The 27,791-nt window shown below is 44.0% G+C and overlaps 1 protein-coding gene across 1 annotated transcript in view; it reads right to left on the bottom strand.

The window, feature by feature from the left end:
- The window catches only part of LOC122939485 (ubiquitin-protein ligase E3C-like), a 103,881-nt gene that overhangs the window by 4,609 nt on the left and 71,481 nt on the right, over positions 1 to 27,791 (bottom strand). Inside the window, 3 exon segments of the mRNA XM_044295554.1 lie at positions 15,873 to 16,003; positions 21,656 to 21,722; positions 25,901 to 26,089. Coding sequence (XP_044151489.1) covers positions 15,873 to 16,003; positions 21,656 to 21,722; positions 25,901 to 26,089 — 387 coding nt within the window.

The raw sequence follows: 27,791 nt of genomic DNA, 5'->3' as shown, positions 1-27,791 counted from the left end.
GGGGGATCTGTGGCTTGCACTGTTACAGGGGGATCTGTGGCTGGCACTGTTACAGGGGGGGGATCTGTGGATGGCACTGTTACAGGGGGGGATCTGTGGATGGCACTGTTATATATGTGTCATCCACAGACCCTCCCAGCCCATAACTGTGCCATCCACAGATCCCCCGCCGCTCCAGTATACAAATATAAGATGTCTTATTCAATTAATAGTTATTAAACATGCCCCCCAACTCCTAATAGTACCTTACATCCTAACCGCTTCAGTACAATGGAGGCAGGCAGGCCGGGCGGCGCGTCACTCACTGACGTCACTTGCCTGCGCCGCCTGCTTCATTCATAAAGTAGGCGGCGCAGGCACGTGACATCAGGGAGTTACGCTGCCGCCCGCCCGGCCTGCATTGTACTGAAGCTCTTAGGATTTAAGGTACTATTAGGAATAAAGGGGCATATTTAATAACTATTAAATAAGACATATTATATTAGTATACCGGAGCGGCGGGGCTATAGTACAGTGACTGCACCGCCCCGCCGCTATTGCCGGCCCCAGCTCCTCCTCCCAGTCCCTCCCCGAGTCCCCGCTCGCTTTACATCGCAGCTTGCGATGTAAAACTGACAGCATTTGCCGTATAAGACGCAGGGGAGAAAAAGTGCGTCTTATACGGCGAAAAATACGGTAACAGTCAAACAAAACTCAATATTTATGGCCCTGATTCTGTAGTTTACAGAAACACCCCATATGTGGTCGTAAACTGCTGTACGGGCACACGGCAGGGCGCAGAAGGAAAGGAATGCCATACGGTTTTTGGAAGGCAGATTTTGCTAGACAGTTTTTTTTTTGACACCATGTCCCATTTGAAGCCCCCCTGATGCACCCCTAGAGTAGAAACTCCAAAAAAGTGACCCCATTTTAGAAACTATGGGATAGGGTGGAAGTTTTGTTGGTACTAGTTTAGGGTACATATGATTTTTGGTTGCTCTATATTACACTTTTTGTGAGGCAAGGTAACAAGAAATAGGTTTTTTGGCCCGTTTTTATAAATTTTTTGTTATTTACAACATTTATCTGACAGGTTAGATCATGTGGTATTTTTATAGAGCAGGTTGTCACAGACGCGTCGATACCTAATATGTATACAATTTTTTTATTTATGTAAGTTTTGCACAATGATTTCATTTTTTAAACAAAAAAATCATGTTTTAGTGTCTCCATAGTCTGAGAGCCATAGTTTTTTCAGTTTTTTGGCGATTATATAAAGGTAGGGTCTCATTTTTTGCGGGATGAGATGACAGCACAGCGGGGACCCGATCCATCAGGTGAGGGAGCGCAAACCTCCCATATGCCGCGGTCAGCGCTGACCGCGGCATATGAGGGGTTAATCCACCGGCATCGGCGTCATCGCCGATGCTGGTGGATGCAGCACGGATCCGGCGGTCAGTAACCGCGGATCGTCCTCGAGCGCTAAGTGCCGGCGTTTGAGGACGAGCCATTTCGTCCTGGGGCGTTAAGGTGTTAAAGGGGTTTTGATAAAGGTGTTTGATAAAGGCTGTGGATCAGCCGAAACGTCACGACCTGTTGCACGCTTGTTCACTTGGCGGTTCCCATTAAAGGGTTTTTATACCGGACATGCTGCCTCCATCTTCTTTCCTGGGATTTGTTACGCAGGAGCCCTGATGAATCTTGGACTCCAGGTAGGCTGTTGCATACCGGACGACCTCAAGATCTGGCGAGTGCGATTCCACAACTATTTTTTGTTACTATCTTCAGGATAGGTCATCAGTATTTGATCAGTGGGGTTCTGATATCTCCACTCCGGTGAGTGCCATGGCCTCTTCAGTTTTCCGGGCATAGGGACATTGTATAGTGGCTGTGCTTGGTATTGCAGGGCCTATTCACTTGAATTGGACTGAGCTACACCTAGGCCTGTGATGGCTAACCTCCGGCACTCCAGCTGTGGTAAAACTATGATTCCCAAGATGCACACTTGCTTGGCCGTTCTCAGAACTCCATAGAAATAAGTGGAGCATGCTGGGAGTCGTAGTTTCACCACAGCTGGACTGCCAGAGGTTAGCCATCACAGACCTAGGCCATGTGATGAACGTGACGTCACTGACCTAGGCTGGAGCGTCATGTCTTCTTCAGACAGCTGAGCAGCGTGGGTGCCAGGAACTGGACCCCCCCCCATCAATCTGATATTGATGACCTATCCCATCAATATCAAAATCAAGTAAAAGTCTATCCATAAATATGAGAAGGACCTGGAGAGATGTGGTCATCCCTGTGTATATGTGGCCCATAGCTTTACAACATTATTTGATTTTGAACAAAGGTAATCAGATACAGAAACAGGCTTCTTCTACTTAAAAAACTGCAAATTGGACACTCAGAATGTAAACGTCAGATTATACTGGCGACAGGCAGGAAAATCCAATGCTGCAGATCACTGTATCAACCAGTTATGTTCTACGACTGGGAAAAACAGCTGAAGTTGCCAGATAACGATTTCATGGCTATGGCCAGCCTGGTTCTTGCAGTAGCTAGAGAGGACTATCCCCAGAGGTATTGAGGACTAGCGCGGTCAATACATCTCTTGACTGGATATACTGTAGCTCTGGGGGAAAAGGTGGACTATGAAGTGTGAACCCTTCTTCTTGTGATCATAAATAATAGGCGGCTATTTCTGTTTCCAGTTGAACATGGTACAAAGTCGTCCATCATGCCGTTCCACAAGCCCGAGCACATCTCCACACCTTTAAGGAATATTTGTAAATGGTGAACAATGGATATTGCAAAAATAATGACCACTTTAACAAGCCGACAATAGGCATTAAGATGTCCCTTGTGTACAGTACCCATTCATGTGCTAGAGATAAACTGTGTCAATCTTTACCCTCGTGCTATATACTGTGGCTATATTTGGCCTGGCCATTATTTATAGGGGCGGCAGGTAATTCACAGATAACATCGGGACATTACTCAAACTCATTTAAAGCTATTTAAACAAATAAAACATCCATAAGGGATTAGGCAGAACAAACATGCTCACTTCTCTATTTATCCAGCACATAAATAGCCTGATCTCGTCCACACCCCGCTCTGAATGGAAAAGGTCTAATTATTCACTAATCGCTGTCTAGTGGGCGCTTTCATGTTCAATTTCAATGCTTCCTATAGATCTGATCTGTTCATTCTGGTCTATTCACGTTTATTTATCTGGGGTTAGAGCCAAGCTCTCTCACTATCGGTAGTTCAGCTAAGCCTCAAATTGCCTTTTAATGTAGAAGGTCGTGAACTATAAGGGCCACTTAAAGGGTGTGAAGATAAGAACGCCTACTGCCACTGAGGGTCGCTACATGCTACAAACACCTGATTCAGCTGGGTTTAGACAGACCATGGCTAATCAAAGATGCCCATCAGCCGACAAAGGGGCATTTGCTCGTTCCTCGCCTTATCGATTATATGGGCCAATTATCGGGAGCGAGCATTCCTATAAGCACTTATTCCCCATAATTGGCCTGAAAATCATAAGATCTAATAGGGCGTAAGGGTCCTTTTACACTTTATGTACGAGCGATATGTGACTGTTTTAACCACTTCAGCCCCGCTAGGTGAAACCCCCTTCATGACCAGGCCACTTTTTACACTTCTGCACTACACTACTTTCACCGTTTATCGCTCGGTCATGCAACTTACCACCCAAATGAATTTTACCTCCTTTTCTTCTCACTAATGGAGCTTTCATTTGGTGGTATTTTATTGCTGCTGACATTTTTACTTTTTTTGTTATTAATCAAAATGTAACGATTTTTTTGCAAAAAAATGTCATTTTTCACTTTCAGCTGTGAAATTTTGCAAAAAAAACGACATCCATATATAAATTTTTCACTAAATTTATAGTTCTACATGTCTTTGATAAAAAAAAAATGTTTGGGCAAAAAAAAAAAATGGTTTGGGTAAAAGTTATAGCATTTACAAACTATGGTACAAAAATGTGAATTTCCGCTTTTTGAAACGGCTCTGATTTTCTGAGCACATGTCATGTTTCCTGAGGTTCTACAATGCCCAAACAGTAGAAAAACCCCACAAATGACCCCATTTCGGAAAGTAGACACCCTAAGGTATTCGCTGATGGGCATAGTGAGTTCATAGAACTTTTTATTTTTTGTCACAAGTTAGCGGAAAATGATGATGATTTTTTTATTTATTTATTTTTCTTACAAAGTCTCGTATTCCACTAACTTGCGACAAAAAATAAAAAATTCTAGGAACTCACCATGCCCCTCACGGAATACCTTGGGGTGTCTTCTTTCCAAAATGGGGTCACTTGTGGCGTAGTTATACTGCCCTGGCAATTTAGGGGCCCAAATGTGTGAGAAGAACTTTGCAATCAAAATGTGTAAAAAATGGCCTGCAAAATCCGAAAGGTGCACTTTGGAATATGCGCCCCTTTGCCCACCTTGGCAGCAAAAAAGTGTGACACATCTGGTATCGCCGTACTCAGGAGAAGTTGGGGAATGTGTTTTGGGCTGTCATTTTACATATACCCATGCTGGGTGAGAGAAATATCTTGGCAAAAGACAACTTTTCCCATTTTTTTTTATACAAAGTTGGCATTTGACCAAGATATTTTTCTCACCCAGCATGGGTATATGTAAAATGACACCCCAAAACACATTCCCCAACTTCTCCTGAGTACGGCGATACCAGATGTGTCACACTTTTTTGCTGCCAAGGTGGGCAAAGGGGCACATATTCCAAAGTGCACCTTTCGGATTTTGCAGGGCATTTTTTACACATTTTGATTGCAAAGTTCTTCTCACACATTTGGGCCCCTAAATTGCCAGGGCAGTATAACTACGCCACAAGTGACCCCATTTTGGAAAGAAGACACCCCAAGGTATTCCGTGAGGGGCACGGCGAGTTCCTAGAATTTTTTATTTTTTGTCACAAGTTAGCGGAAAATGATGATTTTTTTTTTTCCTCTTTTTTCCTTACAAAGTCTCATATTCCACTAACTTGCGACAAAAAATAAAAAATTCTAGGAACTCGCCATGCCCCTCACGGAATACCTTGGGGTGTCTTCTTTCCAAAATGGGGTCACTTGTGGCGTAGTTATACTGCCCTGGCAATTTAGGGGCCCAAATGTGTGAGAAGAACTTTGCAATCAAAATGTGTAAAAAATGGCCTGCAAAATCCGAAAGGTGCACTTTGGAATATGCGCCCCTTTGCCCACCTTGGCAGCAAAAAAGTGTGACACATCTGGTATCGCCGTACTCAGGAGAAGTTGGGGAATGTGTTTTGGGCTGTCATTTTACATATACCCATGCTGGGTGAGAGAAATATCTTGGCAAAAGACAACTTTTCCAATTTTTTTATACAAAGTTGGCATTTGACCAAGATATTTTTCTCACCCAGCATGGGTATATGTAAAATGACACCCCAAAACACATTCCCCAACTTCTCCTGAGTACGGCGATACCAGATGTGTCACACTTTTTTGCTGCCAAGGTGGGCAAAGGGGCACATATTCCAAAGTGCACCTTTCGGATTTTGCAGGGCATTTTTTACACATTTTGATTGCAAAGTTCTTCTCACACATTTGGGCCCCTAAATTGCCAGGGCAGTATAACTACGCCACAAGTGACCCCATTTTGGAAAGAAGACACCCCAAGGTATTCCGTGAGGGGCACGGCGAGTTCCTAGAATTTTTTATTTTTTGTCACAAGTTAGCGGAAAATGATGATTTTTTTTTTTCCTCTTTTTTCCTTACAAAGTCTCATATTCCACTAACTTGCGACAAAAAATAAAAAATTCTAGGAACTCGCCATGCCCCTCACGGAATACCTTGGGGTGTCTTCTTTCCAAAATGGGGTCACTTGTGGCGTAGTTATACTGCCCTGGCAATTTAGGGGCCCAAATGTGTGAGAAGTACTTTGTAATCAAAATCTGTAAAAAATGACCGGTGAAATCCGAAAGGTGCACTTTGGAATATGTGCCCCTTTGCCCACCTTGGCATCAAAAAAGTGTCACACGTCTGGTATCGCCGTACTCAGGAGAAGTTGGGGAATGTGTTTTGGGCTGTCATTTTACATATACCCATGCTGGGTGAGAGAAATATCTTGGCAAAAGACAACTTTTCCAATTTTTTTATACAAAGTTGGCATTTGACCAAGATATTTTTCTCACCCAGCATGGGTATATGTAAAATGACACCCCAAAACACATTGCCCAACTTCTCCTGAGTACGGCGATACCAGATGTGTCACACTTTTTTGCTGCCAAGGTGGGCAAAGGGGCACATATTCCAAAGTGCACCTTTCGGATTTTGCAGGGCATTTTTTACACATTTTGATTGCAAAGTTCTTCTCACACATTTGGGCCCCTAAATTGCCAGGGCAGTATAACTACGCCACAAGTGACCCCATTTTGGAAAGAAGACACCCCAAGGTAGTCCGTGAGGGGCATGGCGAGTTCCTAGAATTTTTTATTTTTTGTCGCAAGTTAGTGGAATATGAGACTTTGTAAGGAAAAAAGAAAAAAAAAGAAAAATCATCATTTTCCGCTAAATTGTGACAAAAAATAAAAAATTCGAGGAACTCGCCGTGCCCCCCACGGAATACCTTGGGGTGTCTTCTTTCCAAAATGGGGTCACTTGTGGCGTAGTTATACTGCCCTGGCAATTTAGGGGCCCAAATGTGTAAGAAGTACCTTGAAATCAAAATGTGTAAAAAATGGCCTGCGAAATCCGAAAGGTGCCCCTTTGCCCACCTTGGCTGCAAAAAAGTGTGACACATCTGGTATCGCCGTACTCAGGAGAAGTTGGGCAATGTGTTTTGGGGGGTCATTTTACATATACCCATGCTGGGTGAGAGAAATATCTTGGCAAAAGACAACTTTTCCCATTTTTTTATACAAAGTTGGCATTTGACCAAGATATTTTTCTCACCCAGCATGGGTATATGTAAAATGACACCCCAAAACACATTCCCCAACTTCTCCTGAGTACGGCGATACCAGATGTGTGACACTTTTTTGCAGCCTAGATGCGCAAAGGGGCCCAAATTCCTTTTAGGAGGGCATTTTTAGACATTTGGATCCCAGACTTCTTCTCACACTTTCGGGCCCCTAAAAAGCCAGGGCAGTATAAATACCCCACATGTGACCCCACTTTGGAAAGAAGACACCTCAAGGTATTCAATGAGGGGCCTGGCGAGTTCATAGAAATTTTTATTTTTTTGCATAAGTTAGCGGATATTGATTTTTTTTGTTTTTTTTCTCACAAAGTCTCACTTTCCGCTAACTTAGGACAAAAATTTCAATCTTTCATGGACTCAATATGCCCCTCACGGAATACCTTGGGGTGTCTTCTTTCCGAAATGGGGTCACATGTGGGGTATTTATACTGCCCTGGCTTTTTAGGGGCCCTAAAGCGTGAGAAGTCTGGAATATAAATGTCTAAAAATGTTTACGCATTTGGATTCCGTGAGGGGTATGGTGAGTTCATGTGAGATTTTATTTTTTGACACAAGTTAGTGGAATATGAGACTTTGTAAGAAAAAACAAAAACAAACAAAAAATGTCCGCTAACTTGTGCCAAAAAAAATGGCTGAATGGAGCCTTACCAGGGGGGGAGTGATCAATGACAGGGGGGTGATCAATGACAGGGGGGTGATCACCCATATAGACTCCCTGATCACCCCCCTGTCATTGATCACCCCCCCTGTCATTGATCACCCCCCTGTAAGGCTCCATTCAGACGTCCGCATGATTTTTACGGATCCATGGATCGGATCCACAGAACGCATGCGGACGTCTGAATGGAGCCTTACAGGGGGGTTATCAATGACAGGGGGTGATCAGGGTAATCAGGGTGATCACCCCCCTGTCACTGATCACCCCCCCTGTAAGGCTCCATTCAGACATCCGCATGATTTTTTACGGATCCATGGATACATGGATCGGATCCACAAAACGCATGCGGACGTCTGAATGGAGCCTTACAGGGGGGTTATCAATGACAGGGGGTGATCAGGGTAATCAGGGTGATCACCCCCCTGTCACTGATCACCCCCCCTGTAAGGCTCCATTCAGACATCCGCATGATTTTTTACGGATCCATGGATACATGGATCGGATCCACAGAACGCATGCGGACGTCTGAATGGAGCCTTACAGGGGGGTTATCAATGACAGGGGGTGATCAGGGTAATCAGGGTGATCACCCCCCTGTCACTGATCACCCCCCCTGTAAGGCTCCATTCAGACATCCGCATGATTTTTTACGGATCCATGGATACATGGATCGGATCCACAAAACGCATGCGGACGTCTGAATGGAGCCTTACAGGGGGGGTTATCAATGACAGGGGGTGATCAGGGTAATCAGGGTGATCACCCCCCTGTCACTGATCACCCCCCCTGTAAGGCTCCATTCAGACATCCGCATGATTTTTTACGGATCCATGGATACATGGATCGGATCCACAGAACGCATGCGGACGTCTGAATGGAGCCTTACAGGGGGGTTATCAATGACAGGGGGTGATCAGGGTGATCACCCCCCTGTCACTGATCACCCCCCCTGTAAGGCTCCATTCAGACATCCGCATGATTTTTTACGGATCCATGGATACATGGATTGGATCCACAGAACGCATGCGGACGTCTGAATGGAGCCTCACAGGGGGGTTATCAATGACAGGGGGGTGATCAATGACAGGGGGTGATCAGGGAGTGTATATGGGTGATCACCCGCCTGTCATTGATCACCCCCCTGTAAGGCTCCATTCAGACGTCCGCATGATTTTTACGGATCCATGGATACATGGATCGGATCCGTAAAAATCATGCGGACGTCTGAATGGAGCCTGACAGGGGGGTGATCAATGACAGGGGGGTGATCAATGACAGGGGGTGATCAGGGAGTGTATATGGGTGATCACCCGCCTGTCATTGATCACCCCCCTGTAAGGCTCCATTCAGACGTCCGCATGATTTTTACGGATCCATGGATACATGGATCGGATCCGTAAAAATCATGCGGACGTCTGAATGGAGCCTGACAGGGCGGTGATCAATGACAGGGGGTGATCAGGGAGTGTATATGGGTGATCACCCGCCTGTCATTGATCACCCCCCTGTAAGGCTCCATTCAGACGTCCGCATGATTTTTACGGATCCATGGATACATGGATCGGATCCGTAAAAATCATGCGGACGTCTGAACGGAGCCTGACAGGGCGGTGATCAATGACAGGGCGGTGATCAATGACAGGGGGGTGATCAGGGAGTTTATATGGGGTGATCAGGGGTTTATAAGGGGTTAATAAGTGACGGGGGGGGGGGGGGGTGTAGTGTAGTGTAGTGTTTGGTGGGACTGTACTGACCTACCTGAGTCCTCTGGTGGTCGATCCTAACAAAAGGGACCACCAGAGGACCAGGTAGGAGGTATATTAGACGCTGTTATGAAAACAGCGTCTAATATACCTGTTAGGGGTTAAAAAATTCGGATCTCCAGCCTGCCAGCGAACGATCGCCGCTGGCAGGCTGGAGATCCACTCGCTTACCTTCTGTTCCTGTGAGCGCGCGCGCCTGTGCGCGTTCACAGGAAATCTCGCGTCTCGCGAGAAGACGCGTATATGCGTCCAGGAGGAGTAAAGCAACCACCTCCCGGACGCATATACGCCTACAGCGGTCGGGAGGTGGTTAAAAGGGGTTTCCGGGATTTCTATGGTTTTTAACAGATATACTCATGTAGTTGCTTACCTCATGCACATCTTCCCCAAGCTTTTTCTTCCAGTTTGACCCGTTTTCACCACATAAACAAATCACTCTGGACTGTATATATCCAGTATGTAGCACTTCCTGGCAGCGCTTGCGCTGCAAGCTCTCCATTCATTGCTATGGGAGGTCCAAAAATAGCTGAGCACTTACAGTGCGCTCTCCTTCACTTTTGGGGACAAATTCTAGAGATAGAAGTGGGTTCCAGAGTTGGGACACACACCTATCGGACATTTGTGGCATATCCAAGTGATATGAAAAAAATATTCAGAGGGGACTACCCCTCCTAATCTATTCCACATGCATACAGAAGTAAATGGACCTTAATGTTTTGAACTATATTAACCACTTAAGGACCACAGGTTTATACCCCCCTAGTGACCAGGCCCTTTTTTACAAATCGGCACTCCACAACTTTAGCGGTTTATTGCTCGGTCATGCAACTTACCACCCAAATGAATTTTACCTCCTTTTCTTCTCACTAATAGAGCTTTCATTTGGTGGTATTTCATTGCTGCTGACATTTTTACTTTTTTTGTTATTAATCGAAATTTAACGATTTTTTTGCAAAAAAATGAAATTTTTCACTTTCAGTTGTAAAATTGTGCAAAAAAAACGACATCCATATATAAATTTTTCGCAAAATTTATTGTTCTACATGTCTTTGATTAAAAAAAAATGTTTGGGTAAAAAAAAAAATGGTTTGGGTAAAAGTTATAGCGTTTATAAACTATGGTACAAAAATGTGAATTTCCGCTTTTTGAAGCAGCTCTGACTTTCTGAGCACTTGTCATGTTTCCTGAGGTTCTACAATGCCCAGACAGTAGAAACCCCCCACAAATGACCCCATTTCGGAAAGTAGACACCCTAAGGTATTCGCTGATGGGCATAGTGAGTTCATAGAACTTTTTATTTTTTGTCACAAGTTAGCGGAAAATGATGATTTATTTTAATTTTTTTTTTTTTCTTACAAAGTCTCATATTCCACTAACTTGTGACAAAAAATAAAAACTTCCATGAACTCACTATGCCCATCACGAAATACCTTGGGGTGTCTTCTTTCCAAAATGGGGTCACTTGTGGGGTAGTTATACTGCCCTGGCAATTTAGGGGCCCAAATGTGTGAGAAGTACTTTGCAATCAAAATGTGTAAAAAATGGCCTGCGAAATCCGAAAGGTGCACTTTGTAATGTGTGCCCCTTTGCCCACCTAGGCGGCAAAAAAGTGACACACATCTGGTATCGCCGTACTCAGGAGAAGTTGGGTAATGTGTTTTGGGGTGTCATTTTACATATACCCATGCTGGGTGAGATAAATATCTTGGCAAAAGACAACTTTTCCCATTTTTTTATACAAAGTTGGCATTTGACCAAGATATTTATCTCACCCAGCATGGGTATATGTAAAATGACACCCCAAAACACATTGCCCAACTTCTCCTGAGTACGGCAATATCAGATGTGTCACACTTTTTTGCAGCCTAGGTGGGCAAAGGGGCACATATTCCAAAATGCACCTTTAGGATTTCACCGGCCATTTTTTACAGATTTTGATTTCAAACTACTTCGCACACATTAGGGCCCCTAAATTGCCAGGGCAGTATAACTACCCCACAAGTGACCCCATTTTGGAAAGAAGACACCCCAAGGTATTCCGTGAGGGGCATGGCGAGTTCCTGGAATTTTTCATTTTTTGTCACAAGTTAGTGGAATATGAGACTTTGTAAGAAAAAAAAATAAAAAAATAAAAATCATCATTTTCCGCTAACTTGTGACAAAAAATAAAAAATTATAGGAACTCGCCATGCCCCTCACGGAATACCTTGGGGTGTCTTCTTTCCAAAATGGGGTCACTTGTGGGGTAGTTATACTGCCCTGGCATTCTAGGGGCCCTAATGTGTGGTAAGTAGTTTGAAATCAAAATGTGTAAAAAATGACCTGTGAAATCCGAAAGGTGCTCTTTGGAATGTGTGCCCCTTTGCCCACCTAGGCGGCAAAAAAGTGTCACACATCTGGTATCGCCGTACTCAGGAGAAGTTGGGCAATGTGTTTTGGGGTGTCATTTTACATATAACCATGCTGGGTGAGAGAAATATCTCTGCAAAAGACAACTTTTCCCATTTTTTTATGCAAAGTTGGCATTTGACCAAGATATTTCTCTCACCCAGCATGGGTATATGTAAAATGACACCCCAAAACACATTCCCCAACTTCTCCTGAGTGCGGCGATACCAGATGTGTGACACTTTTTTGCAGCCTAGATGCGCAAAGGGGCCCAAATTCCTTTTAGGAGGGCATTTTTAGACATTTGGATCCCAGACTTCTTCTCACGGTTTCAGGCCCCTAAAGGGGGCCAGGGCAGTATAAATACCCCACATGTGACCCCATTTTGGAAAGAAGACACCCCAAGGTATTCAATGAGGGGCATGGCGAGTTCATAGAATTATTTTTTTTTGGGCACAAGTTAGCGGAAATTTTTATTTTTTTTTTTTCTCACAAAGTCTCCCTTTCCGCTAACTTGGGACAAAAATGTCAATCTTTCATGGACTCAATATGCCCCTCACGGAATACCTTGGGGTGTCTTCTTTCCGAAATGGGGTCACATGTGGGGTATTTATACTGCCCTGGCTTTTTAGGGGCCCTAAAGAGTGAGAAGAAGTCTGGAATATAAATGTCTAAAAAATGTTACGCATTTGGATTCCGTGAGGGGTATGGTGAGTTCATGTGAGATTTTATTTTTTGACACAAGTTAGTGGAATATGAGACTTTGTAAGAAAAAACAAACAAAAAAATATATATATTTCCGCTAACTTGGGCCAAAAAAATGTCTGAATGGAGCCTTACAGGGGGGCGATCAATGACAGGGGGGTGATTAGGGAGTGTATATGGGGTGATCACCCCCCTGTCACTGATCACCCCTCTGTCATTGATCACCCCCCTGTAAGGCTCCATTCAGACGTCCATATGTTTTTTACGGATCCACGGATACATAGATCGGGACCGCAAAACACATACGGACGTCTGAATGGAGCCTTACATGGGGGTGATCAATGACAGGGGGGTGATCAGGGAGTGTATATCGGGTGATCACCCCCCTGTCATTGATCACACCCCTGTAAGGCTCCATTCAGACGTCCGTATGCGTTTTGCGGATCCGATCCATGGATGAGTGGATCCGTAAAACACATGCAGACGTCTGAATGGAGCCTTACAGGGGGGTGATCAATGACAGGGGGGTGATCAATGACAGGGGGTGATCAGGGAGTGTATATGAGGTGATCACCCCCCTGTCACTGATCACCCCCCTGTAAGGCTCCATTCAGACGTCCGTATGCGTTTTGCGGATCCGATCCATGGATGCGTGAATCCGTAAAACACATTCAGACGTCCGTATGTGTTTTGCGGATCCGATCCATGGATGCGTGGATCCGTAAAACACATGCAGACGTCTGAATGGAGCCTTACAGGGGGGTGATCAATGACAGGGGGGTGATCAATGACAGGGGGTGATCAGGGAGTGTATATGAGGTGATCACCCCCCTGTCACTGATCACCCCCCTGTAAGGCTCCATTCAGACGTCCGTATGCGTTTTGCGGATCCGATCCATGGATGCGTGAATCCGTAAAACACAAGACGTCCGTATGTGTTTTGCGGATCCGATCCATGGATGCGTGGATCCGTAAAACACATGCAGACGTCTGAATGGAGCCTTACAGGGGGGTGATCAATGACAGGGGGTGATCAGGGAGTGTATATGGGTGATCACCCCCCTGTCATTGATCACCCCCCTGTAAGGCTCCATTTAGACGTCCGTATGCGTTTTACGGATCCGATCCATGGATGCGTGGATCCGTAAAACACATGCAGACGTCTGAATGGAGCCTTACAGGGGGGTGATCAATGACAGGGGGGTGATCAGGAAGTCTATATGGGGTGATCACCCCCCTGTCACTGATCACCCCTCTGTAAGGCTCCATTCAGACGTCCGTATGTGTTTTGCGGATCCGATTCATAGATGCGTGGATCCGTAAAACACATACGGACATCTGAATGGAGCCTTACAGTGGGGTGATCAATGACAGGGGGTGATCAGGGAGTGTATATGAGGTGATCACCCGCCTGTCATTGATTCCCCCCCTGTAAGGCTCCATTCAGACGTCCGTATGTGTTTTGCGGATCCGATCCATGTATCCGTGGATCCGTAAAAATCATACGGACCTCTGAATGGAGCCTTACAGTGGGGTGATCAATGACAGGGGGGTGATCAATGACAGGGAAGTGATCAGGAAATCTATATGCGTGATCACCCCCTTGTCATTGATCACCCCCCTGTAAGGCTCCATTCAGACGTCCGTATGCGTTTTGCGGATCCGATCCATGTATCCGTGGATCCGTAAAAATCATACGGACCTCTGAATGGAGCCTTACAGGGGGGTGATCAATGACAGGGGGGTGATCAATGACAGGGGGGTGATCAGGGAGTCTATATGGGCTGATCAGTGGTTTATAAAGGGTTAATAAGTGACAGGGGGGGGGGTGTAGTGTAGTGTAGTGGTGTTTGGTGCTACTTTAGTGAGCTGCCTGTGTCCTCTGGTGGTCGATCCTAACAAAAGGGACCACCAGAGGACCAGGTAGCAGGTATATTAGACGCTGTTATCAAAACAGCGTCTAATATACCTGTTAGGGGTTAAAAAAAATCACATCTCCAGCCTGCCAGCGAGCGATCGCCGCTGGCAGGCTGGAGATCCACTCGCTTACCTTCCGTTCCTGTGAGCGCGCGCGCCTGTGTGCGCGCGTTCACAGGAAATCTCGGCTCACGCGAGATGACGCCTATTGGCGTTAGCGTAGCCTGGGAGAGCCGCCGCAATGACGCCTTTCGGCGTTAGCGCGGCGCCAAGTGGTTAAAGACTTTACTACTGATGACCTATCCTCTGGTGTTTGCTCTGGTATCCTCTGGATAGGTCATTAGTATCTGATCGGTAGAGGTCTGACACTTGGAACCCCCTTTTATCAGTTGTTTTAGAAGGCACCGGCACTTGCATTAGCACCATGGCCTTCTCTCAGGTTTCCCTAGGCTATGTGACGTCACGTTCATCAGTCACATGGCCTAGGCGCAGCTGAGCCCCATTGAAGTGAATGATGCCGACCTGCGATACCAAGCACAGCCGCTATTAAGTGAATGGCACTGTGCTTGGGGAGCAGAGAGAAGGTCAAGGCACTCACACAACCTTCGATGCCTTCTCAAACAGCTGATCAGTAGGGGGTCACAGGTGTCAGACCCCCATTGATCAGATACTGATCAGTAAAGTCCTGGAAAACTCTTTTAAAAGTTTTTCCCATCCGAGAATGTCAGAGATTCAGGATCGGACCTCTGGGGCCCAATCATTCTGAGAGTGAAATGATTCCCTGCACAACAGGCGATCCCCACCGCAAGCTGTACAGAGGACTGCAGCGCAGTCAGATTCAACAGATGTAGTCAGACCACCGCTAATCAGAGAGAACAACCATAAGTAGTAACCCGCACATTAAAGTGGCACTGAAATGACAAACTGGCACTTTAAATAAAGTCATTAGAGATGCCAATTGATACCATTCTCCTAGTGAAGGCCTGGTGGAGATGTGATCATTGGCACGGCTGTCCTACCTGCTAATGGACATCTACAATAGACCTGCATTTAGACGAGTATTCCTATCTTAAAGGGGTTTTGCCATCTCAGACAATGGGGGCATATTGCTAGGATATGCCTCCATTGTCTGATAAGTGCGCTCCCATTCACTTCTACGGGAGCAGCGCTTGGTGGTGGACGGACCCTAGGAAATCCGGGGTCCTTCAGCCACAGCTCTCCCTGCTCTGTTCTCCTTGTAGGTGCGGGTCCTCGAGGTGGGACCTGCAACTATCAGACAATGGGGGCATATCCTAGCGATATGCCCCCATTGTCTGAGATGGGAATACCCCTTTAAGCATTTTATGGCATAAGCACAGAATGTGCTGTCACTGCATGAAAAGTGTGGGTGTCGGATTTACACATCCCTCAGCCGACAGAATCTAAAATCTATTGGCTCTCAAAAATGAACAATACTGTAGCGCTTACTTTAAAACCTAATAATGGAGGCCGAGAACAGCTTGTCACAAATTTCAGTAGTTTTCTTTTCTCCTCATCAGTAAAGTTTTCCACGACTCTCCAGAAAACTTTGATCACTGGATGATCAGCAGAGTATCCGCCTGAAAGGAAAATGCAGTAGAGACATTAAACCAGGGAGTATTCTACCCATCAAGCATCTGGATGTGTGCATTCCTATTACCCATCGGCTGTACTTGCAGTGGCACAGAAGCTAATGATTTGTGCATGTATCCATCATGTGTTATGATGTGACCCACTATTAATAGACACTAAACATTTGTATAGCTTTTTGGCTACTTTTAGGGGGGAAACTGGACTCCTGTGATTTCTCTGAGTTAAACAATAATATACAGTTGAAACCAGAAGTTTACATACACTATATAAAAAGACACATATGCATGTTGTTCTCAATATCTGGGAGGAAAGGGATGCAAATAAGCTCTTCACAAGCTCGGCTTCATTTTAAATCAGATCATTTTTATTTGATTTTTCCGAAAATCACAAAAATACAAAGGAAGATAGTCCGTACAGCATACATGCAACAGTTGATGACAAAAATACCATAGCATTACACGATCGGACAAATCGTTACTTTCATGAGTATCTCAAGTAACATCAACCATGGTACAAGAAGTACATAAAATCACGTAGTCCAGTTACAAAGTATACCTGTTACAAAACCGCATTTCCCATCCAATAATTTATAAACGGGAAACCAACCCTCCCTACCCAACTAAAGCCCAGCCCCCCCCCCCCCGCATACATCCAGAGTAAAATAGGATAGAGGAGATATAAAGCACACAAACAAAAACTGTGCCTCTACCTACCCCATAGTCCGACTACGAGGAGAAGCTAAACCAGACACTGTACCCTGCATTTCTCCCAGTTATCCCATATTTTGTCAAACTTCCCAGCACAGTTTCTTTTAACATACACACTTTTCTCTAAGCGTAATATATCTGACATTCTATTGAGGAATTCTCCCCTAGTCGGAGACTGAGGTCTAAGCCAAAATCTAGCTATTAGTTTCCTAGCTTGAAATAGCAGACGCTGTACTCCCAAACGATGATGGCGATTTTTGATGTCTAATATCCTGACCACACATGCTCTTGGACCAGGCGGAACTGCAATATTATATGCGTCTTTTATTAGGGCCAAAACCGCGGACCAAAAATTCCGGAGCTCCGCACAATCCCAGAACATGTGTAACAAGGATGCAGGGCCCCTGCCACATCTAGGACAATCCACATCTTCCCGAACACCTATCCGGCATAAAAAATCTGGCGTCCTATACACCCGGTGTATTAAAAACAGCTGGGACATACGCTGCCCCTCGCAAACTGACAGTTGTGGAGTGAGCGCCAAAAGCGATTTCAACTGCTCTTCTGAGATCGGCCCGACCTCCCTTTCCCATTTAGATTTGACTGCTAAGACCTCTTGTTTCAGTGATTTCACATACAAGTTCCTGTAGACAGAGGATATCAGACCGCCTGAGGAGCTGTTTGTGAGAAGTTGCTGAAACAACGGGACCATAGTGCATTTTAACGACACGGATTTAGCCTGTGTCTGAAAGGCATGACGAAGTTGTAAAAATTGATAGAAGGCCGTGTGCGGGAGACCAAATTCATTTCTCAACTGTTCAAAGGACTTAAAAACGGCACTCTGAAGTGGACATAAATATCTCACTCCTTTGCGCTCCCAGGGTGAAAAGCCATCTAACTGGAATAGTTCAGGAAGGTGCAGATTTCTCCAAATAGGGGAAAATTGCGTAAACCCCTTTACTGATAACAGCGCCCGGCTTTTTTGCCAAACCTTGTGCATCATAAAAAGTGTAGGGTGCCCCGACAGCTTACCAACAATTCCGCTGTTTTCCAATAGAGCCACCGGAGAACTGTGCCCAATAATATGTGCCACCAATCTGGCTGAGGCAACATCTCCAGGAGTCCTCCCCCATCCCCTCAACTGTTGCAACTGGGCTGAGATGTAATACAGCCATGCATTCGGTACTGCAAGCCCTCCCTCCTCTTTTCCTCTCTGCAGAGTGTCCAGTCTAATACGCGCTTTTTTATGGCGCCCACAAGCTCGGCTTCTAATGCCACCAGATGTAAGGCCACTATCCTATAAGTCAATGTTCAGCTCTTAAAATAAGCTTTGAGACATGACTTGGATATTAAATAAGTCAGCACCTCATCTGCAGACAGCTGTTTCGGGGTGATTGCCCCTCATCAGTGCAGAGCAGAGAGTACTGGCTTAACTGGGTGAGAGGCCTGTGTCTGGGGGGGAACTAATTCTCCTTAGGGAGAGAGCACCTTAATCAGTGTGAGGAGACTTATAGGCCATACATGCTCCTCTGGAATTCTGGGAGGGAAGGAATGCAAATGAGCTCTTAACAAGATCTGCCTCAATATCCAAATCATGTCTCAAGGCTTATTTTAAGAGCTGAACATTGACTTATAGGAGAGTGGCCTTACATCTGGTGGCATTAGAAACCGAGCTTGTTAAGAGATTATTTGCATCCCTTTCCTCCCAGATATATCTGCCTTACATCTGGTGGCATTAGAGGCAGAGCTTGTTAAGAGCTCATTTGCATCCCTTCCCTCCCAGAATTCCAGAGAAGCATGTATGGCCTATAAGTCTCCTCACACTGATTAAGGTGCTCTCTCCCTAATGAGAGTTAGTTCACAGGCCTCTCACCCAGTTAAGCCAGTACTCTCTGCTCTGCACTGATGAGGGGCAATCACCCCGAAACAGCTGTCTGCAGATGAGGTGCTGGCTTATTTAATATCCAAGTCATGTCTTAAGGCTTATTTTAAGAGCTGAACATTGACTTAGAGGATAGCGGCCTTACATCTGGTGGCATTAGAGGCAGAGCTGGTTAAGTTCTCAATATCTGACATGAAATCAGAATAAACCTTTCTAGTTTTTGGTAAATTAGGATTACCATCAGTATTATTATTTGCCAAATGCCAGAATAATGAGAGAGAGAGAATGTTCTAAGACATTTTTATTACTTTCTGCAAAGTCTATATACATTTCATTAATATTTGGTACCATTGCCCTTAAACTGTATGACTTGGTCAAACGTTTTGGATATCCTTCCACAAGCTTCTCACAATAGCTGGTCGAAACGGAGCCATGTTTGTTGGTCGCCTTGCTCGCACCTGCCTTTTCAGCTTTGTCCATAAACTTTCAATAGGATTGAGATCAGGGCTTTGTGAAGTCCACTCCAAAACATTGACTTTGTTATCCTCAAGCCACTTTGTAACCAGTTTGGCAGTATGCTTCGGGTCATTGTCCATTTGGAAAACCCATTTCTGCCCAAGCTTTAAAGGGGTATTCCCATTGCATACAATGGGAGCATATCGCTACGATATGCCCCCATTGTCTGATAGGTGCGGGTCCCACCTTTGGGGCCCGCACCTACAACGAGAACGGAGCGGGAAAAGCTGTGGCTGGTGGACCCCGGATTTCCCAGGTTCCATCCACCACCAAGTGCTGCTTCCATAGAAGTGAATCGGAGCGCACGCGCTGCCCCTGCTCCTATTCATTTCTATGGGGAAGACGGAAATAGCCGAGCAAGCGCTCATAGAAATGAATGAAAGGCGGGTGCGCATGTGCAGTGCGCCCTCCGTTCATTTCCCCGCTCCGTTCTCATTGTAGTAGCATCTATCAGACAATGGGGGCATATCCTAGCAATATGCCCCCATTGTCTGAGATGGGAAAACCCCTTTTATTTCCTGGCTGATGTCTTGAGATGTTGCTTCATTAGTTCCACATAATCTTTCCTCATGATGCCATCTATTTTGTGAAGTGCACCAGTCCCTCCTGCACCCCATAACATGATGCTGCCACCCCTGTGTTTCACAGTCGGGATGGTGTTTTTAGGCTTCCAAGCCTCTCCCTTTTTCCTCCAAACGTAATGATGGTCATTATAGCCAAAAAGTTTAATTTTAGTTTCGTCAGACCACAAGACATGTCTCTAAAAATTGAGGTCTTTGTTCCTGTGTGCATTTGCAAACATTATTCTGGCTTTTTTATGTTTCTTTTGGAGTAATGGCTTCTTCCTGGCAGAGAGGCCTTTCAGCCCATGGGGATACAGTACTCGTTTCACTGTGGATATAGACACAATCTTACCAGCTTCCGCCATCATCTTCATAAGGTCTTTTGCTTTTGTTCCTGGGTTGATATGCACATGTCGGACCAAAGCATGTTCATCTCTGGGACACAGAACCAGTCTCCTTCCTGAGCGGTATGATGGCTGGACATTCCCATCTTGTTTGTACTTACGTATAATTGTTTGTACAGATGAACGAGGCACCTTCAGGTATCTTGAAATGGCACCCAAGGTTGAGCCAGACTTATGCAAGTCCACAATTCTCTTCCTGATATCTTGGCTGATTTCTATAGACTTTCCCATGATGCTACACAAAGCAGCAGTGTGTTTCAGGTGTGCATTTACATACACCCACAGGTGTGTCTCTAATTAACTCAGATGTTGCCAACAAACCTAACAGAAGCTTCCAAACACATGACATCATCATATGGGCAGTCCAAAATTGTTTAAAGGCATAGTAATCTTAGTGTATGTAAACTTTTGACATTGCAGAAAGTAATAAAAATGCCTTAAAACATTCTCTCTCTCATTATTCTGGCATTTGGCAAATAATTATGGTAATCCTAATTGACCAAAACCAGGAAAGGTTTATTCAGATTTTAAAGGGAACCTGTCATTGGGATTTTGGGTATAGAGCTGAGGACATGGGTTGCTAGATGGCCGCTAGCACATCCGCAATACCCAGTCCCCATAGCTCTGTGTGCTTTTATTGTGTAAAAAACCCGATTTGATACATATGCAAATTAACCTGAGATGAGTCCTGTCCCTGACTCATCTCACATACAGGACTCATCTTAGGTTAATTTGCATATGTATCAAATCGTTTTTTTTACACAATAAAAGCACACAGAGCTATGGGGACTGGGTATTGTGGATGTGCTAGCGGCCATCTAGCAACCCATGTCCTCAGCTCTATACACAAAATCCCGGTGACAGGTTCCCTTTAAGTCAGATATTGAGGAAAAGATGCACATGTGTCTTTTTATATAGTGTATGTAAACTTCTGGTTTCAACTGTATATCCCATGCTGGGGGAGGAGAAAATATCAAACGTGAAAAATCTGCTTTAATTTAAATGCAAAATCCAAATTATGTGTTGTTCATGCTGGTATAGGAGCCTGCTGTGCTGAGGTCACCCATCTCAGCCAACGATTGGGACTGGGAAGTAGAGACCACTAGGGACCCTGTAAGCCTGGAGCGGAAGCAGCATGGTATCCGCCTTACAAGTGTTTTCCCCCTGCTGATCAACTCATTTAATCCATTTCCCGTTGAAACTTTTTCCTCAAGGGCAAGTTTTGCTATATTTTCTTAAAGGAAATGTCCAGCCCCTCTGTCCCACTCAATCTGACATTGGCATGCAGAGACGCTGCTGCATATCAGATGGGACAGTGGCTGAAGCAACCATCCGACACCCAGCAAGCAGTGTATACATGTCCTATTAATTAGAATAGACGGCCAGGAGGGCTGCCCTATCCGATGTGCAGCAGCATCTCTCCATGCCGATGTCAGATTGGGTGGGAGAGACGGGTTGAAAAATGTCTTTAAGGTGACAGATGTGTCAGGCTATATTTCACAATTTAGGTTCAAGGTTGCCCAAATTTAATGTTCTTAATATTCTACATCCTCCATTAAATAAATACCTGAATAGTTTGTGAAAGACTTCAGATCATCAAGACAGATTGGAACCTGTGCCCCAGAAATTAAGACCTAGAGGAAAGAAAACATTGTCAAAAAGTGATTACAGACCACCTCTTTAATCTGGGATCTACTGCAGTGATCTACTACAGGGGTCTTGCTCAGAAGACCACTGCAAACAGCTGGTTTTGACAGGGAAAGTTTCAGTAGGTTTGAAATGTAGTATTGTAGGTGGCTGTTTAAATGAATGGCGATCCATGTAATTCATCGATGGATCAGATCGTCTAGAGCTGCTGCTGGTTAGCTGCTATCAATTCTATCCTATGTGAGGGGCATATGGAAATGGGCTGTCAAGAGGAAAAAAAAACATGTAAAGTGAACCGGTCATGTTGAACATGGTGTTTGATCTACATGGCACAGTACAGGAGGATCTGAGCAGATTATAGTTTTCTGGGAAAAGATTAGTATTTTATACATTTAAACCTCTGCTCTGTGTCTGTGGTTGGTCCCTACATAGTGGCTGAGAGTTGTCTGTGTACGCACAATTATAAAGGGTCTTATTCAATAAGACCACCCACTGGACTCCTAAGCACTGAAAGATCTAAATTTAAAGGGAGTGTCACCACAATTCTGGACTGTTAACTGCAGCACTATGTGAGTAGTACTGCAGATATGGAGCCCAGATCACAATTTTTTATTTTCCTTCTGTCCCCCATTACCTTGCTGTCAGGGTTTAACCCTTTCTACCCCGGGCCAGTTTTCGCTCTTCTGCCCAGGCCATTTTTTGCAAATCTGACATGTGTCACTGTATGTGGTAATAACTTTTACTTATCCAGGACATTCTGACACTGTTTTCTCGTGACACATTGTACTTAAAGACTAAATTTGAGTCAATATATTTTTCCTTTCTTTACAAAAAAAAAATCCAAAATGTACCAAAAATTGGGGAAAATTCACAATTTTGTAAATTAGAATTTATCTACTTTTAAGACAGATAGTAATGCCTCATAAAATAGTTATCAGTCATCATTCCTTATATGTCTGCTTTAAGTTGGCATCATTTTGTAAATGTCATTTTATTTTTTTAGGACGTTCGAAGGCTTAGAAGTTTAGAAGCCATTTTTCTAATTTTCAACAAAATTTCCAAAACCATTTTGTTAAGCACTAATTCAGTTATAAAGTGATTTTGAGGGGCTTACATAATGGAAACCACCCATTAATGATGCCATTTTAGAAACTACACCCCTCAAATAATTCAAAACTGATGTTACAAACTTTGTTAACCCTTTAGGTGTTCCACAAGAATTAAAGGAAAATGGAGGCGAAATTTCAACATTTAATTTTTTATGCAGATTTTTCATGTTAATAAATTTTTTCTTGCAACACAGCAAGGGTCAACAGCAAACTAAACCTCAATATGCATTACTCTGATTCTGCAGTTTACAGAAATACCCCATATGTGGCGGTAAACTGCTCTATGGGCACATGGCAGTGGTCAGAAGGAAAGGAGCGCCAGCGTATTTTGGAGGCAGATTTTGCTAGAATGGTTTTTGGGTACCATTTTGTATTTGAAGAGACCTTGACGTACCCCTACAGTGGAAACCCTCAAAAAGTGACCCCATTTTGGAAACTACACCATTTAAAGAATATATTAAAGGGGGTTACTGAGCAGTTTGACCCCCTAAGCGTTTTACGGAATTTCAAAAACACTTGGCTGTGAAAATGAAAAGTTTCATTTCTTCCAATAAAATGTTGCTTTAGCCCCAAATTTTTCATATTCACAAGGGGTAACAGGAGTAAAAGCACCCCAAATGTGTTACCCATTTTCTCCTGAATATAGCAATACCCCATATGTGGTGGTAAATTTCTGTGGGGGCTCATGGCAGGACTCAGAACGGAAGGAGCGCCATATGGCTTTTGCAGGGCAGATTTTTACAGGATTGGTTTATGGGCACCATTGATTTTTATTTTATTTTTTGAGTGATTGTCTTATGTGGAGGCTCATTTCTTGTGGAATGAGGTGACCTTTTCATTGGTACCATTTTAGCGTACATAATACTTTTGGCATAGTTAAAAAATTATTATTTTTTTACAGCATATACCTGAGGGGGCATCTCATGTAATATTTTTATAGAGCAAGTTGTTACGGAAGTGACGATATCCAATATGTCTATCATTTTTATTTTTGTTAAGTTTTACACAGTAAATGCATATTTGAACAGAATTCAATCTTGTTTTTGTGTTGGCATTTTCTGAGAGCCATTTTTTTTTATTTTTTGGGTGATTGTCTTAGGTAGGGTCTAATTTTTTGCGGGATGAGATGGTACCATTTTGGGCTAAATACACCTTTTTGATCGCTTGGTATTACACTTTTTGTGAGGGAACGTCACCAAAAATGGCTGTGTTAGCAGAGTTTTTTTTTAACTGCATTCACCTAACAGGATGGATCATGTGATATTTTTATAGAGCCGGTCGATACGGACACGGAAATACCTAATATGTATACTTTTCGTTTTTTTCCTATTTTTTTTATTACTTGAAAACTTTAATTTTTTTTATTATGCAAAACTTTAAACTTTTTTTTCCCCCACAACTTTTGGGGGTCTGATCCCCTGTACAATGCTTACAATACCCTGCCATTGGGTCCCCATCACAGCAGCACTTGGAACCGATGGGGAGGGACCTTCCTCCCTCCACACATCCTGCACATGCCACAGTCAGCATAGTGAGGGTTAATGCGCAGGCATCGGTGTATTCACCGATGCCGGCGTGTACAGCAGGCGTCCGGCTAACGGGAACAGCCGGTCCCCTGCAGCTGATCGGGCAGGCACAGCTCCTGCACCCGCCCAATCAGCACGCTGTAGTACTACGGCGCTGGTCGGGAAGGGGTTAGAGCTGCGTTGAGATACAATGTCAGGACTGCTGTGCAAGTGCACAGGAGTCTTCTCCATTATGCCAACACAGCAATCCTGACTGTGTACTTCAGTGCAGGTTTGAGCACTGACAGCAGGGAAAACGGGGGGCAGTAGGCAAATAAAAAATGGTGATCCAGACTCTTTATGTACAGTACTTCTCATGTATTACTGCTTGCAGAATTGCGTTGACAGATTCCCTTTCACTGAATACGTTACAAAAAAAAAGCATACGTCTCAATCTCATTTTTTGTCATATATGTCATTATGTCCCAAATAAATGTAACAAAGTCTAAAGCTAAATTCTGAATTCTGCTTAATTCCTGTTACTGCAGCATAGTGCACTGGGGGAACTAGGATGACAGAGGAGGTCTGCAGGAAAAACCTTGGTGATTTTAAAATGCAAAGTGTGAATGATGTGGATGCCTAAAAGTCCCATGACAAAATACTGCTTGATAAAATAAAGAAGCAAAAAAATGCATAAAAAGGCACTACAGTAATGTGTGACCCTAGATGGCACAAGCGTGCAGCCCTAGGTTAGGCTGGGTTGACATCACTGTTTTATCCATCAGAAGAACAAAAAAATAAAAAGATCCTGTATTTTAAGCATCCATTGTGCACATTTTGCATCTGTGATCAGGGTTCCATTTTTCATTTTTTTTATAGGATCAGGTTTTTTTTTTCTGTTCTTCTGACGGATCAGAAGAACAGAAAATGAAACTGTGATCTAAACCTGGACTTAGCTGAAAAGGATTCTGGTCAAGAGAGGTCACTGCTGGGTGGTCACCGAGCTAATATGCTAAAGAAGGACATTATCTGCCCTTGCATTAGACAGAAAAGAAGAAATAAGGGATTGTGGCCTTTTATCGTTACGCCTGCATTTTTATTTTGAACCACAAACCCCTCTGCAGAGTTAAGGAAACTGCTACTTCAAGGCCAAATTGCACTAAAGTAATAGGAAGCTAGATGGCGCTGCACAAAGATAGACGATGACGCCTCCAATATAAAAACGTGACTTAAATTTGGAGAAATACACATTACACATCTGTCAGCCTGTAGCAGAAGCTTTCACACCTCTCTTTCTCCTGCTCTCTGTATAGTTTTTGGTGTGGTTGCCGGAAACCCACTGAGCCCATAATGATGACCTAACCCGGAGGGTAGGTCATTAATATTTGTAGCCTGGACAACCCCATTTAAGCTGAAGCTTACATCCGATTATTGGGATTTACCTGTATAATAAGTTTACTGCTTGGTTGGAAGTCAGGTGTGTGGTTGGCTAGATCTATACATTTATCTTGGCACCCACCATATGCAAACAGCACACAACTGATAAAATACCTGGATTTCCTGCTGATCAAACATCCTGAGCCATTCCAAATTGACCACATTGGCAAGACCTTGCCTGAAGGCCAGACAATGCTGGCGGATCTGCTTGTTTAGCCTGTAGTCAGCGACGAGGTGGATGTAAGCAATTCGGTTGGCACTTGTTACAGGGATATCTTTGCCTCCAAGCTTCAGTTCTACCACCTGATAGGAAGGAACACAGCATATGAATCATAACTGTACAGTCGTGGCCAAAAGTTTTGAGAATTACATAAATATTGGAAATTGGAAAAGTTGCTGCTTAAGTTTTTATAATAGCAATTTGCATATACTACAGAATGTTATGAAGAGTGATTAGATGAATTGCATAGTCCTCCTTTGCCATGAAAATTAACTTAATCCCAAAAAAACCTTTCCACTGCATTTCATTGCTGTCATTAAAGGACCTCCTGAGATCATTTCAGTAATCGTCTTGTTAACTCAGGTGAGAATGTTGACGAGCACAAGGCTCGAGATCATTATGTCAGGCTGATTGGGTTAAAATGGCAGACTTGACCTGTTAAAAGGAGGGTGAAGCTTGAAATCATTGTTATTCCATTGTTAACCATGGTGACCTGCAAAGAAACGCGTGCAGCCATCATTGCGTTTCATAAAAATGGCTTCACAGGCAATGATATTGTGGCTACTAAGATTGCACCTCAATCAACAATTTATAGGATTATCAAGAACTTCAAGGAAAGAGGTTCAATTCTTGTTAAGAAGGCTTCAGGGCGTCCAAGAAAGTCCAGCAAGCGCCAGGATCGTCTCCTAAAGAGGATTCAGCTGCGGGATCGGAGTGCCACCAGTGCAGAGCTTGCTCAGGAATGGCAGCAGGCAGATGTGAGCACATCTGCACGCACAGTGAGGCGAAGACTTTTGGAAGATGGCCTGGTGTCCAGAAGGGCAGCAAAGAAGCCACTTCTCTCCAAAAAAACACAACAGGGACAGATTGATCTTCTGCAGAAAATATGGTGAATGGACTGCTGAGAACTGGGGCAAAGTCATATTCTCCGATGAAGCCTCTTTCCGATTGTTTGGGACATCAGGAAAAAGGTTTGTCCGGAGAAGAAAAGGTGAGCGCTACCATCAGTCCTGTGTCATGCCAACAGTAAAGCATCCTGAGACCATTCATGTGTGGGGTTGCTTCTCATCCAAGGGAGTTGGCTCATTCACAATTTTGCCCAAAAACACAGCCATGAATAAAGAATGGTACCAAAACACCCTCCAACAGCAACTTCTTCCAACAATCTAACAACAGTTTGGTGAAGAACAATGCATTTTCCAGCACGATGGAGCACCGTGCCATAAGGCAAAAGTGATAACCAAGTGGCTCGGGGACCAAAACGTTGACATTTTGGGTCTGTGGCCTGGAAACTCCCTAGATCTTAATCCCATTGAGAACTTGTGGTGAATGCTCAAGAGGCGGGTGGACAAACAAAAACCCACTAATTCTGACAAACTCCAAGAAGTGATTATGAAAGAATGGGTTGCTATCAGTCAGGATTTGGCACGGAAGTTGATTGAGAGCATGCCCAGTCGAATTGCAGAGGTCCTGAAAAAGAAGGGCCAACACTGCAAATACTGACTCTTTGCATAAATGTCATGTAATTGTCGTTAAAAGCCTTTGAAATGTATGAAGTGCATGTAATTATATTTTACTACATCACAGAAACAACCGAAACAAAGAGCTAAAAGCAGTTTAGCAGCAAACTTTGTGAAAACTAATATTTGTGTCATTCTCAAAACTTTTGGCCACGACTGTATATCTCCCACTGCATCTGTTAAAATGAAAAACTTAGTTATTGTTCTCATTATATCTTCCTAAATCAACATAATCTCTTCCTTCTGATTTCTGAGACAAAGGTCA

Source organism: Bufo gargarizans, chromosome 5 (genome assembly GCF_014858855.1).
Source record: "Bufo gargarizans isolate SCDJY-AF-19 chromosome 5, ASM1485885v1, whole genome shotgun sequence".
NCBI lineage: Eukaryota > Metazoa > Chordata > Amphibia > Anura > Bufonidae > Bufo > Bufo gargarizans.
Note: the sequence above shows the minus strand (reverse complement) of the source record. Positions and strands in the feature narration are given on the sequence as shown.